Below are 18,523 nucleotides of genomic sequence, written 5' to 3' on the forward strand. Positions count from 1 at the left end.
GATTTCGGTTGACCCGCTGAGTCTCTATCAGGATCACCGCAAGCCTCTGCAAAAAAATAGCGTTTCGGGGAAACGGCCATTACTCCAGTAATAATTGGTATATCTAAAAATCAAACGTATTTTTTTGTTGTTGATAAACTGTACTTTCAGAAAAAATACCCCTTTGATGTAATGAAAATGGTGCTATGCACTTAAAAATAGATTCAAACTTCCCTCATTTTTCGCGACCAAAAAGGTATATAACCCCTTAAAAACCTATAACTCGTGATAAGGAATCGAATATGACAACATATTTCCTAGTTTGGCTATTGTGTTTTGAGCGAATCTTTTGATTGGTATCTAGCTTCTAAATATTTATTGTATATTTTCCTGCTGTCTATCGTAATTTTTATATTTATTAGGTATTATTCAGAAAAAAGTTAGTCGTCTACAAGAAGTTAGCTATGAATAAAAAAGTTTATTGGAATACATCTATTAGTAATTGCTGGTTGGAATGGTTTTTCGTTGAGTTTTGTGCACTGTAAATTTCGCTGGTGTTTTTCACTTGATATATAATTAGATTAAAATACTTTGAAAGAGAAATTTACTGAGCACCAGTGTTGTCTAACTAAACATTAAACGTGATCTAGCTTACAAGAAAAAATCTTGGAATGTTCTAGTGAAAATATATAGTTGAACTCGGGTGTTTTGGAAAACCGTTAATGTTACGTTGTGGATAAAGTAAGTTGAAGAGTATTATAATACGATAATTATCGAAAGAATTTGTAGTAACAACTAGAAACATTTAATTTCTTTTGATTGATTGTATACGTTTTCTGAATGTGCTTACAAAAATAGTCCCGTGAAAACGTTTGCTGTAATAATGTAACAATATGCTAATGTAGAGGATACTTTACTTACCTACTATAATTGCAAGTATAACAAGGCCGATTACGCCCATTATTATCATCATCTGTAAAGAGGAAAAATGTGTTCAAACCAGTGTGGATGTTGATAATAATTCTAAAAACCAACTAACAGTGGTGGGCACCGCTAACCGAAAATTTAGCGACGCTAATCGCTAAGTCGCTAACCGGAAAATTTAGCTCGATAATCGCTAAACGCTAAACCCACATTAGCGGAACTTTCGCTAATCGCTAACTTTTTAATATGTAAATAGTCATATCGCTATATTTATTGCTCGTGTTTTGTGAGATTTGGACCACTTTGATCTGTTTTGGTTAAACAAACGAAAACAATTACTTTTTAAAACTATTTACAGTAAGAGGTTCACGAAACGGTATTAATATTTGATTTTGTAAAAACAAGAATAACAAAAGTTATTTAGCTTGCATTGAAAATAGATACTCTTAGGAATGTTTTCATGAAAATTCAATTAATATCTGAATCGAAAAAGTAGAACCAAAGTTGTCATAATTTCAAGCGCATTGCAATTTACCAAAGTTCTTGGTGTGCCGAAAATTCAATCTAGACCTTGTGCTTGTTCTTCAAAATGCTCCTGTGGCTTGTACGATAACTGGAACTCCATTCTAGGGTAAAAAAACTGACAAAAGTAACTTTCGCAGTAAAGTATGTTCATCTTTCGAAGCAATTTACGTACGCCATCAGCAATTCACAGTTTTTCTAAATATTTCTATTGTCGCTCCTCCACAAAATTTAGCGAATAGCGATTAGCGTTTCGAAGGCCAACATTTTAGCGACGCTAACAGTTTCGCTAACCAGTTTAAAAATTAGCGAAATCGCTAAATCGCTAACTGAATTTTGGCGTCGCTAATTAGCGAATTAGCGAAATGGTGCCCACCACTGCCAACTAACGAAACAAAATTCGTATTTTTTGTTGTTGTTTCATAACTATAGTAACATTTAGGTGTTATCTTTTTGTTCTCTAGGGAAATTCATGTTACTGTTAGGGATTAATGACAAAGCATTTTCAAGTTAAAAACTCAGTTTGGGGCCACCAATCACGAATAATATGCTGTATCGATTACGGATTGAACATTCGAATGAAAACGAATTTTAATTCTCTTATGTTTACTGTTATTGGCTGCAATTAATTTGTCATCCATAATAAACCTAAAAGTATGAAACCTTATCTCACCTGAACAGTGACAATAATATCCAGCTTTTCTTAAATAGAGTACCAATGCCCCATCCTGTTTTTAATCCTAACTGACTTAAAATTTTCAAAGGTTCTCTACATTTCCCAAGCCGCAAAAAGGGCCACTGTATTTGTGAAAGCAGGCTTTATCCGGTTTATTCATAAAAGCAAGTTTTTTTTTATCTTCCATTCCCCTATTGCACTGGTCAACACAGGTTTTGCTCTTTTATTTTGGTAATGGTTCGGCTTTAGTATCTCTCTCTAGCGTGGTTTTCATTTAGAAGGCTAGAGTGATCCCTCCGCTATCAACTTGTGCAAATAACGGGTCATAAAAAATATTTATTAAGTTGTGGTGAATGAATGCAAGTAATCGATCAAAAAATCTATCAAACCAGATAGGACCTTTTGAAATGTTTCTCTAGAATTGTAACATTCTTCGCACTGTTACTGCGATCATGATGTATAAAGACATGGTGTAACGATATGTCAAAGCAGAATCGGCCATATTGGAAAAAAATTGTCAGCGAGTAGGTTCGTTTATAAACAACTTGAGCATAAAAATTATCGCATCTCATAATATATCATTTGGATGCATTTAAATTAAAAATATGGCAATGCTACATACCTTGCTACCAATATTCATTAATTTAAGAAACAATTTCCAACTTAAAACACCTGAATTTGCGGTATTCAATTGCCTAGTTAGTGAGGATATATCAACAAACACGAAAAGGTTATTCGCTCTTGCATAGTGATGCTTCGTCTCCAACCCTCCAAAGTGAAAAAAACGCTTCCTCACCCCGCGCCTAGTTTTTGGTCAAACCGTTACACCATGTTCTACTCATCATGACTGCCATAAGCGATGAAAGCAAACTATTTAACTCATACAGTCTAATATGATAGGTTGTAATTATTAGAATCAATTTCGAGAATAGACCATTTTACGAACTGACAGGTGTCACGGATCCTGCTGATGATGATGTTGCTTTTACATGCGTTATGTCAGCGTTTCCGAGCTTTTTGTCAAAATTTCATTCATGAATTGAGTTTAAAAACGTCTCATAAAATGGTCTATACTCAAAACCCACATTCACATATAACAATCAGTATGTTCTAAATTTTCGTTCGGAACTCTGGTCAGTTTACTTACTTTCAGATTCTGCAGCCAGAATTTCCTCTTCAGTTTGCCGGCTTGCTGTTCGAACTGTGAAGCACCCTGCTGCAGAGCGTCAGCTCGGTCATCCAGCTCCGAAAGTTTCTGATCTCTCTCCAGTACCTTTTCTACGTTCGTTTTCATAATATCCACAACCTGTACGCATTGGAATGTTATTATGTTTAGTAAACTGACAGGAAAAAAAGCAAAAGCCACCTTTGATACTAACCTCGTCGACTTGTGCCTGCGTTTGCTGCAGTCGTTTCTGTGCCGCGACTTGCTGGGGAGTCCTAGGTCCGCCGACAATACCATCCGATCCTGGCTCTCCCGCGCCTCCTGGTGCAAGTCCATCTGCTGACCTATTTAGTTATTGAAACGTATCAAAACCAAAGATTGTGGGAAATAGGAGAATGTCGGTAAATTAAAATATATATATATATATATATATATATATATATATATATATATATATATATATATATATATATATATATATATATATATATATATATATATATATATATATATATATATATATATATATATATATATATATATATATATATATATATATATATATATATATATATATATATATATATATATATATATGACTATCGTTTCGGGTAAAATCTGCACAAAGTTGGAAAGTGGATCGCCGGACCGAGACTGTAGTTATCTGATAGACAAGAACAATGGACCTTGGAAGTAATCGGCATTGACGTATTAGTAGGTTTGATTCTAGTGCAGCTGCATAAATTTCTACAGTGAGTCAACGTTGCATTCATAATTGCACTATTCTGATGAAGGTAAAGCTAATTCAAGATAATAAGAACACGTATGGTCAATTATTCTTAGAATAGAATACCATATAAGTTCGAAATGCGCAAAAAAAAATACGAAATTTAAAACTATTTTCGTGGAAATGTTATATCTCGAGATTAGCTTATATTACCACGGGGTGATAGGCGTTTCTTACATAAAATTTTCTGAGAAATACGATGAAATTATCAAATACAAAAGAAATTTGGCTACATTTGCCGAAATTATTAAATTAAATTAATTACGAAAAGTTGTATAGTTGTATTTTCGTAAATATGTTGTACCTCGAGATTGGCTCATATTACCTCATGGTTTTTAGTGTGTTACGTAAAATTTTCCGAGAAATATAATGAAATTATCAAATTAAAAATAAAATTGGCTGCATTTGCCGAAAAATGCAAATTGACTTTTTAAATACAAATATAATCTATATGGCAACACTTCCGGTCAAAAAAAATATTTTTCTGGATTCCTTGTTTCATTTTCTTCAAAAATCATCTATCAGTATTTTTCGGACGTCTTACGTCTATAAATTGTAGGAAATAGACAAAAGTGGTTTTGACAATCAAATGCGTTATCTTGCAACGAAGAAGAGTCCCACAGAACGAGGGGTATTCCAATCAACACCAAAATTGGGATTTTTCCAAAGTGACACTAGATGAATGATTGCACTAACTTTGAGCAAAATCTGTGATGGTCGCGTCCAACTTTGTGCTTATTCGTGGTCACTTCGTATGGGATGACCCATATTCCATTCGCGTAAAATTACCAAAAAACGTGCAAAAACTTTTCCAAGTCATTCTCAAACAGAATGTACTTTTTAAGTTTAGTAAAGCGGGCAATGTATGTAGTTTCGCGGGAATGCGAAGATGAACGGGAATAGAAGGTGTGACTAGAATTAGAAAAAAATTTCCCTCGTCCAGACGGAAGAATGTACTTGTTGGCGTTGTTACAGTCATGATTTTTTACCGTTATGTAGATACAGATCTCCTAACTGGTCTCCAGGTACGATGTTGGTCCAACAAGCCAGTCGTCGTCTGTTCGAACCGGCTGCGTATCATAAACAGAAGGTCGAGTTCTGATACGGAAAGTATCGCTTATCACAGCACTTAATAAGCGATCGTTGTAACTCTGGGATGATTCAGATGCTATGAACTGGGAAGCCAAGATCTTTTCCAGTGTCTCAACAGAAGTCCGGTACATTGTACTTTGTGATGTGGTATTTAAAGTAAACGGAAGTTGTAACATGTCCCAACTGCTGGCGAAATCAGCAATTACCACTTCAAAGTTCGAACCCATGCTAGAGTTGGAAAGAAAAGCAATTAGCGTACACTTTTCTACAGTTATTTAAGGCCTGGAAATCGCAATATTAATTGACATTTGAATAAAGCTAGAAACAGCCGTAATCCGAAAGATCTGGATTGTTTGCCGAACATTTCTGTTTTTTTTTTCGTGGAAATCCATTTGAAAGAAAAAAATCGACGTTTAAAATTTGAAGTCGAAACTTTTTGACGTTTTAAAACCCGTATGCTTCTCCCAATAAAACGCAGAGAATTAAAATTCATTCTTTACCATTCACCATCAGAAAGCAACATTTAAACTAAACTAGAGCCACTAAATCATACAAATAACTAACTCAAGTCAATTTGGAGAGTTAAGTCAGTGGTAAATAATCATTATAGTTATTGCGCTAACAAGTACATTCTGGTTGAGGTTGGCTTAGAAAAATTTTGTGGACGTTCCTCAGTGATATTGCGCGAAACGAATATGGATTATTTTGAATTTTATGACCTCAAACCCAAAAATCGAGATTTCTCTAGATATAGTCGGTGGACTTTTTTTTAAATTTACCTAGAGGCGTAGAACAATCTCAGGAATCGACCCCCTTACTCGCATTTGATGGTCATTTTTTTTTAATAACGGACCAGCAGGGTACCGTGAAAAAGGAACTGATGACTGAATCTCCAATTTTACAATGAAAATGCGATTATAAACTGGGAACCACAGACGAACTGAGACGTACCTCGAAATTTATTTTCGTGTATCAAAATAATGGTCAATTCCAGTGAGTTTTAGTAACGCGGAATATTCCCGCCGCAGTGATAGGGCGGCAATGTGTTTTTTTCTTTTTAAACTCTTTTAATATGGCCAGTAGGTGTCGCACAAGTTATCGTAACCGGTAGCTTTCTACGCGGTTTTTTTACGCGGCTTTTTTTACGCGGATTCCGGAATTTACGCGGTTGTTTTACGCGGATTCCGGAATTTACGCGGTATTTTTTTTTGTGCGGATTTCGGTTTCCCTTCACTCGGAATGCAGAATTAACGCTGGTTTTTTTACGATGATTCCGGTTTTTTCTACGCGGATTCCGGAATTTACGCGGTTTTTTTTTACGCGGATTCCGGAATTTATGCGGTTTTTTTTACGCGAATTCCGGAATTTACGCGGTTTTTTTTACGCGTCATGTATTTCCCGCGTAAAAAGCGACTTTAGTGTAAATGCTTATATTGTTGTCATCTAGCACCAAACGTTTTTTTACTTGCAGCCATGTTTTCGTTTGTGATGTGTCTGTTACTTTTGTTTGATAATTAAAACGCCTTTGAGTTTCGCCTTATACATTACGGTATGGCAAAGTGATCGATTTTCCAGAGCCAAATTTGTTTGGTTCCATTTGAGGTCCCAAACAATCCTAAACTTACCGGAAGTCGATTGATGTTCAAATTTGTATGGAAATTTGCATGGGAAAATCTACATTGTTGCATTTCCCTTTATAGAGAGTTCAGCAATGCTTTAATAATGCACTACATTTGTTACGTTAAAGTATAGTATTTTGGATGCTTAATAACTTTACCAAAGACACTGAAGAGCAAGGATATCCTACAGACTTAGTTTCTTTTACCGAAGTCAGCAAAATTTTTACTGAGTTTTCAACAGCTGAGCCAGCCAGCTGAGCTGTTCGGTAATTCATTTGCTTGACGAGCGTTCGGTATTTTTTGATTGTTGCTGAAACGTCATACAAAGAAGATATATCTATAGCTATAGCTCAGCAAAAAATTACAAAGCGTTCTTCAAAAGTTGCTGCATGAGTCGGCATTTACAAAGCTGATGATTCGTCACAAATTTACAAGCGTTCCGCAAAATCCTACACACTTAACTGCATAATGTTTTCTCGGTAAAGTAAAATGCCGAACTACTTGAAAACATTTTCGTTTACTGTTGTTCCGTATCAAAATTACTGCGAAATCGGAAACCGAATGTGTTTACCGGAATACCGCAAATTTGTTTACCGAAAAAATCCGTAAAACAGCAAATTTCCGAGTTCAGTAAACTAAATCACCGAATCTCGGAAGCTTGACATCATTTAACCGAGATTTCGTTGAAGCAAAAAAGCTCTTACCGAGATTCCGAAAAATAGAACGGTCAAAATAACGAAAGCTTCACTATCAGTTTTGTTCGTGTTTCGGTTTGGATGTAAAAGGAACAGGTTTCGCGGTTAATCATCATTCTGGAGAAATCTGTAATATTCAGACTAACCTAAAATGTTGAGTAAGTATACAATATTATGTCTCAGATCTTGTTTGTGTTTATTGCAAACATAATACTAAAAGGAAACAATTAATTCTTTCCTTACTCAATTTTGAAGGTTAATGACTCGCTTCGCAGGATGGAAGTTGCAGTGATGGATGTGGTTTTATTTCCAGGAAGCAACACAACTCTCCTGTTCTACCAATGCTGTAATAAGTTGAATAATTTGACATAATAATTAATAAAATTATACGGATAATTGATCGTTTTCATCATTTCCTGGATTTATCTTAGAAATCGCAAAATGTGTACTTCAGTAATTTTTACCGAAATTTTCGTAATAATTCGACAGTCGAAATTTCCGAGTCCCGGTAAAATATTACCGAGAATCTCGTTGAAGTTTGACAAGTTGTCAATTGCTGATTTTACAGAATCTCGGTATTTTGATGTATTACCGAGATTTTTACCGAGATCTCAGCTGTTGAAATCTCGGTAATTCATTTTACCGTACTCGGTGATATTATCTAAGTGTGTATAGCTGCTATTGCAACCGATGATTAATTTTATACAGGTATTTCGGATTGTTTAGACCGCAGACAGACGTCCAAGCTGAGTTTCAAACTTGTGTAAAGATTTTTGTAGTAGCAATTCGTAACCAGATAGCGTTACCAGTGACGCCAGCCTTATACTTACTTTACTTCACCTTATTGTCTAACGGACCGTTAACCGGTCTAGGGCCGAACGAATTAGAGATGTCCAGCTTCTTCTGTCTTGGGCAGCCGCTGTCCAGTCTCCTCGTACACCAGCAGATCGTGCATCTTCTTCCACCGTGCACATCCACCGCGTGCGAGGCCTACCATGGAGTCGACGGCCTCTTCCTGGTTCTCTACTGAAGATAGTTTTGGCGGCTCTCTCGTCAGGCATTCTGGCTACATGTCCAGCCCACTGAAGCCTGTCCCGCTGTATGACCTTCACTATATCAGCATGTTTGTATATCTGGTACAACTCGTGGTTCATGCATCTGCGCCACACTCCATCTTCTAGCTTACCGCCAAGTATCGATCGCAGAACTTTACGCTCAAAAACTCCGAGCACTCGTCGATCAGCTTCCTTCAGCGTCCATGCTTCATGTCCGTGAAGGGCCACCGGGAGTATCAGCGACCTATACAGCGCTAGTTTTGTGCGAGTTTGCAAACTACGGGACCTTAGCTGGTTACGCAGTCCGTAGAAAGCCCTGTTCGCAGCTGCAACTCGTCGTTTCACTTCACGGCTCATATCGTTGTCACATGTCACAAGCGTACGAAGATAAACGAATTCGTCAACCACTTCAAATCGTTCCCCATCTATCTCCACCTCAGCACCAACACCACGGGGACGCAAGCCTTATACACCAGCGAAAAAAAATGTATTGTAGCGATAAGGTCACCAGGCGGCGCTAGTATACATGTGATTTATAACGCAATTCTCTTGCTTGGACGCCCGTCTGTGGTTTAGAGAATTTGAAAGCACGATACCGTTTTTTGATTTTTTTTTGTCCAAATGGCTAGTAGAACACTTTAAATAACACAGTCAAGAAACTTTTCTGGAAATCTCAAAATGGTGGACTTCTGATGTGCGATCCTGTTTTGACAGATGCAAAAAAAAATACCGAACAGTATAGTAAAAAAAAAAACAAAACTTCAGTAAAACAATTGGAGGTTTTTCAGCAACATCTGGATAAGTGCTGTCAGATCGTTAAATATTTACTGAACTAAAAAAAAGTGCAAAAAAATATTTAAGTTTACTAAAGGGGTCAGCAATGTTTTTTGCTGAACTCGTCAAGTGAATTTTATTGAACAGTATTTCGGCAAAACAATTAACCGACATCAGTAATTTTTCAGGAAACTACAGAATGATCAGGAAAATTTCAAGTTTACTGAACGTGACCGTAATAAAAATTACTGAACAATTGAGACGGACATAAGTGTGTATAGCTGTTTAATGTTGTGTATGTCGAATTAAATGCTGAAAATCACTTTTTCTGTCAACACTACCAGTGTACCGGCGTTAGTAGGATTTCCAGTCGAAGCAATCTGTTGTATCGAGCTTATAGACCATCTCACCGAATCTCTTTAACCTCACTTTTCTGACAGTTAGTGGTAACTTTGTTTACGTTTTGAACTTTGTGCTTTTTTCTGGTGGAGCAATCGAGTGCGTAGTGACGTAGTGCTGCTTAATTTATAACTGTTTTTAATGGACTTGCACCTCTTGCACAATATTCAAAGAACATTTTGGTAACAATTAAAATGATTTGCTATTGTTGAGAGCAAAACTGCTTCGCCCGAGGATAAACAAAGTTACCAGTAGCTGTCAAAACCAGATGCGTGACGTCACCGTGCGATGGTCTATACACTCAGTTGGATCAAGCAAACAAATGCAGGTCATGCTTTTGATGGAAATCTGACTGACGCCGGTACATTAGTAGTGTTGGTAGAAAAAATGATTTTCAGCATTTAGTTCGAAATGCTTACTCAATTTTGGACAGCTTTAGCATATTAAGGGATATCCTAGCTCTCTAGTGTTTTCGGCAAAGTTGTTAAGCATCAGAAAACCTATCTTTTGAAGTACTTTGAGTTCTAAACTCTCTAGAATTAAAAAAGCTCAAATGTAGGTTTTCATATGTATATTTTTATACAAATTTGAAATGTAATGCGCCAAGCGGAGACAAAACCAGTAGACTTCCGATACATTTAGGATTGTTTAGGATCCCGAATTTTATATAACGACGGTTCACTCTAGTATACTTAATTAAAAGCGAACAGTTTAAATTTGTTTGCAGATCAATGATATTCTGCAATTTGCAATAATTAAATTGTTTCTATACAATTGCATTTCTTTACAACATACTGGTTGCGCCTTAATCAGAATGTATTCCAAATATGAATAAATATGGTTCCGCTTATCATAATAAACTTTTCAAACTAAGTAAAAATAATGTACACTGCACGCTAGAAGTTTAACGCTCTAGTTGCCCAATGCCGCCTTTTCGCGGGCTTCAGTCAAACCTCTAAAAAACTTCAATAAATACTTAAAAAGTGTTTATAATGATTCAAGTGATTTTGCCGAAGCCCGTCTAGAAATTAGCTTGGGCACTAGAGGGTTAAATTTCGAAAATGTTTTTCAAACTGTATCCTATTATCTTTCGGAGCTTTTTGTTTGATGGTTTATTGTTCTGACCACAATTACCTCTTTGTGGGTTCTGTGCAAATGATTGAATACTGAGTGAAATTTAAGGACAGCTTTAACATTGAATTTAACCAATATGTTCACTTGAAACGAAACTAACTTGCTGCAAGTGAGTAATATCTACATGAGTGATTAATGGGTTGTTATAGTGTTACTAAAAGTTTGTTATAATATTAGGTGTTATTGAAAATCTACTGTTATCTGTTTCACAAAAAAACTATAATAGTAAAGATAAGATTACATCAAACCAAACGATATGAGTATAATACATGTTGTATACGTTATATGAGTTGTTTTTTTACAAACTGTGGTAAACATGTTAAATAGTATGGTTTACTGCAACTTTAAAACTGTAACGTGTTAAATGATGGCTGCATACTAAACAACTGAAGTAACTTTTTAATCGAATGAAAACGAAAAAAAAGCGCATGCATTTAAAAGGTGTCTGCAGTAGAGAATAATTTTAAGAGAAATTAATACAACAATGTTTACTAACGTTTAAGATTATGGAACTCTCTGTATATCACTGGCGACCACAATGGCTGGACACTTACTCGCCGGCAGGATCGGCGCTCGTCTTGGGTGCGCGTGTATTGTTTTTTTTTTTGCGAACAAAAAACAGTGTTCGGTGTATTCGGAAAAACAAGGGACAGAGTAAGAAGGTAGAAAACAGACAAAAAGTTTATAGATTAGAGTTTGTTTTGTGCCATTCGCTGCGCTGTTCTCTGTAGCGGTCTAATTATATGAAATGCTCGATTCACATAACATGCTATGTACATCATTTTACCTTTCTTACCTATGAGTGAGTAGTGTGTGTCGTGATAAGCTTCTTAAAGTTACCTTGGAGTGAATCATTTTTTGCAAAAGTTTAAGTGTCTGATAGAAATACCACAGATCAACAGTTTTGATGTTAAGAAACAACAGCATGACCCATAATTAGGCTGACGTATTCAAGAAAACAAGTTACAGTTTAGCTTAAAACCTTACAGCGACGGGCCGGAATTTTGACACATATGCGCATATTTCTTTTTTTTACATATTACTATAGTATAGGGGTTTGTTACCGTTTTCGAATATATTCAAAAATAGCGAAGAAAGAGCAAAAATAAGAAGTGAGGTTGGCGCCATTTTGCATAGAATTGACGTTGAGGTATGGATAATAAATCGCTTCTGGAGCGGTTTTGTGTTTCTGTAACTTACGTCAAATTTCCGGCCCATGGCAGCTTAGCACTAAGTGGAGACATTAAATTTTAGTGATGTGAAGCGGAAATTTTGAAACGGTAGCACAAAAACTATCTTCAAGAAAGGGAATGGTGTAGTGCCATAGTGCACAACCCTGATTACTACAAAGAGATGACTAGGCAGCATATAGCTACCTCTGTTCCAGTTGTAGATACCGTTTCTCAGGAAAAGTGAAAATAGATAGAAAAGAAGCTAATCGAGCAGTTTTTCACCATGGTTGCAGAACTAAAATTGACCATTGAAATTGTCACCAATATTGACAAAATGTCAATAAACAAGCATCTTTAGAAAATTTTAATTCGTGAATAATTTATGTTTAGTAACATTCGATACAGATGCATTAGATTAAACATATACAGATACATTTATGATATCATATAGTTTTATGTTTTATGTATACAATTAGCACAGATTAACAGGCATAACACTTTGGAAATTTTTTTAATAAAATCATCGTTCGGAGGATACTTTACGTTAGTAACAATAGCACTATATGCTGCTGTGCTCGCGCTGCGTCTTGTATTTCAACATCAACCCTAGCGTACGTGCATGTTTCAAATTAGGAACCACAAAATATGTATGAGATTCAGGGCTATGCTATAAACGTCAAATCCGATATAAAAGACGCGTTACCAAATTTTATAGCGGTACCACTGACATTGTGGTACCACTGACGTTGCGGTTCCACTGGCACAGCAAGAAACGACAAGATTTGCCAGTAATCACAATCATCATTGTGATAATTTTGGTAACATCATTTACACGGTAATATATTTTCATGTTAGAACTGCACTGTGGTGGAGAATAATCATGGTTTTTCAGCTTACTGAACAAATGACGCCATATTGCATTAAGATTTCAGGTACGGGATACTTATTAAACGTCAGACCCCTGATGAGATTGCATGACAGTGCCCCAGACGACGTTGTCACGCGATGACTGTTATTTGATTGGAAATTTGAAATAATCTTTTTTGTGGCAATGGAGTTGATCCAGTGTTATGTCTGTTAGGCTGTGCAATTGCTATTGTGTTAATTCTAATGCATGTGAGTGCATTTCGAGAATAAGAAAAATGTACATTATTTACAGCAGTTGTTAGTTTTACCAATTCTACACTACAAAGCCGACGAGGCACTCGCTAATGTTCAAAATAATTGTAATTTCGCCATTTCGATTTGATATTGGTAAGTGTTGTTCTCTGTGGTTGGACCGCTTAGACTTGTCATCAATAGCATGACCCAATTCTAACGACCCACACCGCAGTTGACCAAGTTCCTGTGCAACTGTAAATCGCTTAATGGGGCATGCCATAATCGGATTTACAGAGCCAGCCCTTCAGCAAAATAGACAAAAATGAAGGAATTCTTGAAAACCGAGGAGTAATTTCTACGACTGCAGCTTGGTCACAAAGAACACATATGGAATGACGAACAAAATGAAAGCTTGATTCACGAGCTGAAAGTGAACAGTATAACCCTTAGGTGGAAGGTTTTATACCCTATTAGTTTACTAATAAATAAATCGTAGAAGCATTTCAACTCATTTTTACCTTTTTTCAAATAACTAAACCGTCGTGTATAGATTAAAAATTATTTCAGGGTGAATGGTTTTGAGAAATAATCATTGAATTCAGTTACCTTAAATTTTCATAATTCATGAATACATTTTATATTATAAATGCGAATTTATAATAACTGTTTGAAAAAAAGTATAACAAATGTATGTCTCACCACTAAGTGGATTTTTTTATTAGAATCTTATTTCGTTAACTGCCCATGAAAAATGACTGGAACTTTTAGAACTTTAATGCGATAGCAGATCAAATGAATTCGATTAATAATAGAAGAATGCAGAAATACATGACTCTACACTGCAGAAACAACCTATCTGAAATCATTAGATTTTTTACCGACGATTAATGAGTAGGTAAAAAATAGTCGAATCACCATCGGCTCTATTCGAAGCTGGGGTGTAAGTACCAACTTTTAAATAGAAAATTACGGTTTTATTCCATAGGAAGTGTATTAATTTTTTTTTCTCGCTTGTTTTCCGTCGGTCTAGTTCCGCCACTGTTGCGGCCAATCACCGACGCCCAGGGAGGCGACTCCACACCCAGGACCCTAACTCACGACCCGTTTATTAACGGACCGGCGCCAACGGCTTTACTTCCTCATGCGATGGAAGGCGTGATCCCAGAGATTTTCCGCCTCAGAAAATCTCCCGGTGTCGGCCAAGATTGAATCTAGACCAGTTGGGTTGGTTGTGAGTGGATCACGCCACCTCACAACCATCGACACATATGTCGGCGGTGGGATTCGAACCCAGGCGTCGAGCGTGGTTGGCGGAGACGTTACCAACCACACTAGGCCCCCGGTCAAGTGTATTAATTTAACGAGAGGTTAGTTTTTCTAATTCAGCCTAAAATAAAAATTTTATAAATAATGCGGTCTTCTGTAAGATATATTACCAGTGTTTAATATCAATTAACCTGTTTTTTTTTTAATTTGAATTGAAGAAACAAAAAAAAAATATTTTCACACAGCTCCATATTTTTTGAATGCATTCACAAATTTTAAAACTGACGAACAAATATATTACAGGTCGGACTCGTATATCCGGAGTATCAAAAAAAAAATTATTCCGGATAATCAAATCACAGAAATTTTATGCAAATTTGCGATTATCGAACATAAAATAAATGTTTCCTTGTGTTACTTTACTTGTATGATACAGTGGCGTAACCAGAAACTATTTGTGAGGCGAAGAGGGCTAAAATCTTGAGAAGAAAAAAAAATTGGACATTGATTATTTTCACTTAATTCGAACATGCCCCAAACATGCCGGAAGTGACATAAATGGTAAAATATATGCCAAAAGAGATGGTACAGGTGAAATTTCGGAATAAAAATTAAAAACGAACTCCAAAAAAAAATCAAATTCCGGACAATCGAATCCGACCTGTATTCAGAATCAAAAATAATTTGCAGTTGGTCTTTAGATCGAATCGAGCTGCACAATGTCGCCCCGGTCTAACAAGTCAGTAGTCGTATGTTAGAGCTCCGGCTCGGGAAAAGACTCTTAGTTTCAGTAGGTAACACTTTGGCACTAGCCCAGTAATTGTTCTGAACAGTGAGCAGTTGGCTGCGAAGTCTGAGTCAAATAAACAGAACAGTACGGGCAACCTCGGCTCTAACTCCGCACAAATAGAAGAAGATGTGATCATAAATAATTTAATTTTATTGATAATTGTTTATTAGAGTGGGGAAAAATGATCGATTTTCCAGAACCAAGCTTTTTTGGTTCCTTTTGGGGCCCCCAACAACCCTAAACTTACCGGAAATCGATTGGTTTTGTCTCCGCTTGGCGCATTGCATTTCAAATTTGTATGGAAATTTATATGGGAAAACCTACTTTTTTGCATTTACCTTTCTAGAGAGCTCAATAATAGTCTAATAATGTACTACATTATGTTAGAGTATAGTATTTTAGATGCCTAACAACTTTGCCGAAGACACTGAAGAGCTAGGATTTCCATAAGAAGAGCTATAGCTGTTCAAAGTTGAGTATATCGATTTAAATGCAGAAAATCTTGTTTTCTGCCAACATTACCACTGTACCGGTGTCAGCAGGATTCCTATCAGAAGTAACCTGTCGTAACGAGTTTATACGCTCAGCTGGATCAAGCAAACAAATTTAGGTCAACATTCTAGGCGTAGGTAGAATCTACAACGTGTTTCTGAGGTCACTTCTGATGGAAATCTAACTGACGCCGGTACACTGGCAGTGTTGGCAGAAAAAATTATTTGCAACATAAATTTCGACATACTCAACTTTGAACAGCTCTAGTATTTTTTGGGACACCCTAGCTCTTTAGTGTCTTCGGCCAAGTTGTTAGGCATCAAAAAACCTACCATTTGAAGTCATGAAACCTTTGGTTTGAGCCATTTTGAGCTCTTCAGAATGGAAAATGCAAAAAAGTTGGTTTTTCCATACAAATCTCCATATAAATTTGAAATGCAATGCGCCAAGCGGAGACAAAACCAATCGACTTCCGATAAATTTAGAATTGTTAGGGGCCCCAAAAAGAACAAAAAAATACTTGGTTCTGGCCTTCTGCTATCAAGTTTCGTTTTTTCCATATAACGATTCCCCACCCTCTTGTTTATTAGTCAATTTTACTTGTAGAAAATGTGTAATCTTTTGTTACAAATTGTTGTTTTTAAAATTTGCAAGTTGTACAACGATTGCAATGTCATTATTTGCATGATTCTCTTGTTCAAATAATCTCCACATAGTGCCATCGCAAGACGATAACCCTTTTGATGTAGTTTTGTAGTTATGTATCACAAAGATCACAATAGTTGTGAATCGCAATGTTTTTCATGACTAGAACGAAATATAACCAAAGTCCTGACAGAGTGACAAAACTGCACCTCCTGTATATTAAGGTACTTATCGTATCACGAATACCACTATACCGCCAAATATTTGTGTAAACGCGAGCCCACGAGTTATCAGTGACATTTGTTTTTGAATGGAACACGTGAGAGTGAAAAATCACACCTACCGACGAGTGAGAAGATCGCTCTCGTAGTCACTGACACATGCTCGATTCACTGAAAACGGGATAACGAGTGCCAACGAATGTGTGTAATAAAGGAATGTGAGAGACGTAAAAATAGTGAAAATATGAGTTTTTCCACAAATGGTTTTTTGTTAATCTCTTGATTTTTTTGTGATTTAAAAAAAAGTTTATATATGGTTTCAAAATCAACGTATGATTTTTCTATCAAACAAATGAATGAAACCAGTTTGTTAAGTGTGGGAGGGCAAACAAAGCGCAAAAGCAGATTGCATGGAAGAAACGAGACTCTTTTAACGATGATAAGAAATTGTTCACTTACATTTCGCTGTATGTGTTTTAATTGGAGCAGATGCACGAAGAGCCGTAATCCTTGGTTGCGGTTGTGCAGCTAATTTTCGCTACCTTGCTTTGCTACTGCTTTGTCTTCTCTTGCTTCCGCTTTGGTGTAATCCTGTTGTAGAAGCTGAAAATTTAATTTTTTTCACTTATCATTACTCAATAGCCATGTTTGCACATTTAAGATGTCATCATAGTAGCGAAAAAATGCTACTCTACAAATGGCAACCTTAGAGCTTTGATTTTACATTTCCACATCACATGTACACTTGACACTTTCCACACCTACGACATTTGGTATCAATTTTATAACCATACCCAAATTTCATGCGTATAACATCTAATCAATTTTTTATTCTGACCAAACTTCATATTGCAATTTTACTTCCACCGCGACAGAAAGAGGTCATTATTCTTTCTTGTTATCACTTGTTGGTTAAATTCAAATCCAAAACTTCAAAAGCAATTTAATCAAGCGATTTTTGATGAAAAATCTGAATTTTCGTCATGTTGAATCAGTGGGAGTCGATAACATGTCACACTGGTAATCCTTACGTGTTATTTTGTTTGCTGGCACAATTTCCACTATTGGGCTGCGGAAAATGGAAAAGTTTATCCTCTTCCACTATCGTCGTTGTTCTGATGAAAATTTTTGCTGATTTTGCTGTTCTTCCTCTGGGTCCGTTTCGGATCAAAGGTAAAACGTGTCCGTCTTCTAGGTTTGTCAATGATCGTTTGAGAAGACGTTTCCTCGACACAGTACTCTTCCAGAAGCACAACGCAAGCTTATTCGCGTTTTCCAGTCGGCCTGGACTTCAATTTCGATCAATAGTGTTCGACGGTTGGAAGTGGTGGGAAAACGAATGACTGACAGGTATCGCGAGCACAATCTGTTAGTGAATGAATTTGCATGCGTTTGCCACTGCACTATGGTGGGTGGTATGTGCGGAGGATTTCCCCGAAGCTCCGTGTGTAGTGCGCAGCTGCTGGAAAATCGAAAACTGGAATGTGTTGGATAAAAGAGGACTTTTGAGTGTGGTGAACATAGATTTCGTACGATAAATCAGGATAGGAAGCACTGTCATGAAAAAAATACTGCGCAGCATTGAAAGGGCCCAAAGATTGATATTTTTGTTCGAAGGTTTGAGACTAGGCTATGTGCCTTTTAATTTGAATGTTATATGACCTATATGACGGTTAGTAATGTTGTTGGTCTTTTGGCCAAAATAGTTAATTATAGTTAAAATAGTTGTTACATTCGAGAGTGATCGTAAAAGAAACTTTTGAAACTTTTTCTTCGAATTATACAGCTTTATCCATTTAGCATTTAGTCGCAAACAATGGGACATATCTACGTAAAAAAAGGAGAAAAAATCCTGTGATATCATTTTGCAGCAAATTTATCGACTTTTAAAGGAAAAATACACAAAAAAATATTCACCTGAATTTCGGATGAATTCACGCACTTTTCGTTTTATATCGCCCATCATCTTCTGCACAGTGCAACAGTCAACTCGATCCGCCATTTTTCCACCATCT

The 18,523-nt window shown here is 36.4% G+C and overlaps 1 protein-coding gene across 2 annotated transcripts in view; it reads right to left on the minus strand.

Annotated features, from left to right (window-relative positions):
• LOC129725421 (vesicle-associated membrane protein 2-like) overlaps positions 1-17,824 on the minus strand; it is a 30,077-nt gene extending 12,253 nt beyond the window's left edge. The window contains exons 1-5 of one of the 2 annotated variants that reach the window (XR_008728085.1): positions 17,540-17,812; positions 16,968-17,111; positions 3,481-3,610; positions 3,249-3,407; positions 901-952 (exon numbers count right to left, since the gene is read on the minus strand). Coding sequence is in view for 1 of the 2 variants with exons in the window: in XM_055681246.1 (XP_055537221.1) it covers positions 901-952; positions 3,249-3,407; positions 3,481-3,610; positions 16,968-16,969 (343 nt within the window). In the remaining variant the exon portion in view is untranslated. Of the gene's footprint in view, positions 1-900; positions 953-3,248; positions 3,408-3,480; positions 3,611-16,967; positions 17,112-17,539 lie in introns of both variants that reach the window. The other variant, XM_055681246.1, reaches the window with a different exon arrangement.
• Between the last annotated feature and the right edge of the window lie 699 nt (positions 17,825-18,523).

Source organism: Wyeomyia smithii, chromosome 2, assembly GCF_029784165.1.
Source record: "Wyeomyia smithii strain HCP4-BCI-WySm-NY-G18 chromosome 2, ASM2978416v1, whole genome shotgun sequence".
NCBI classification, from domain to species: Eukaryota; Metazoa; Arthropoda; class Insecta; order Diptera; family Culicidae; genus Wyeomyia; species Wyeomyia smithii.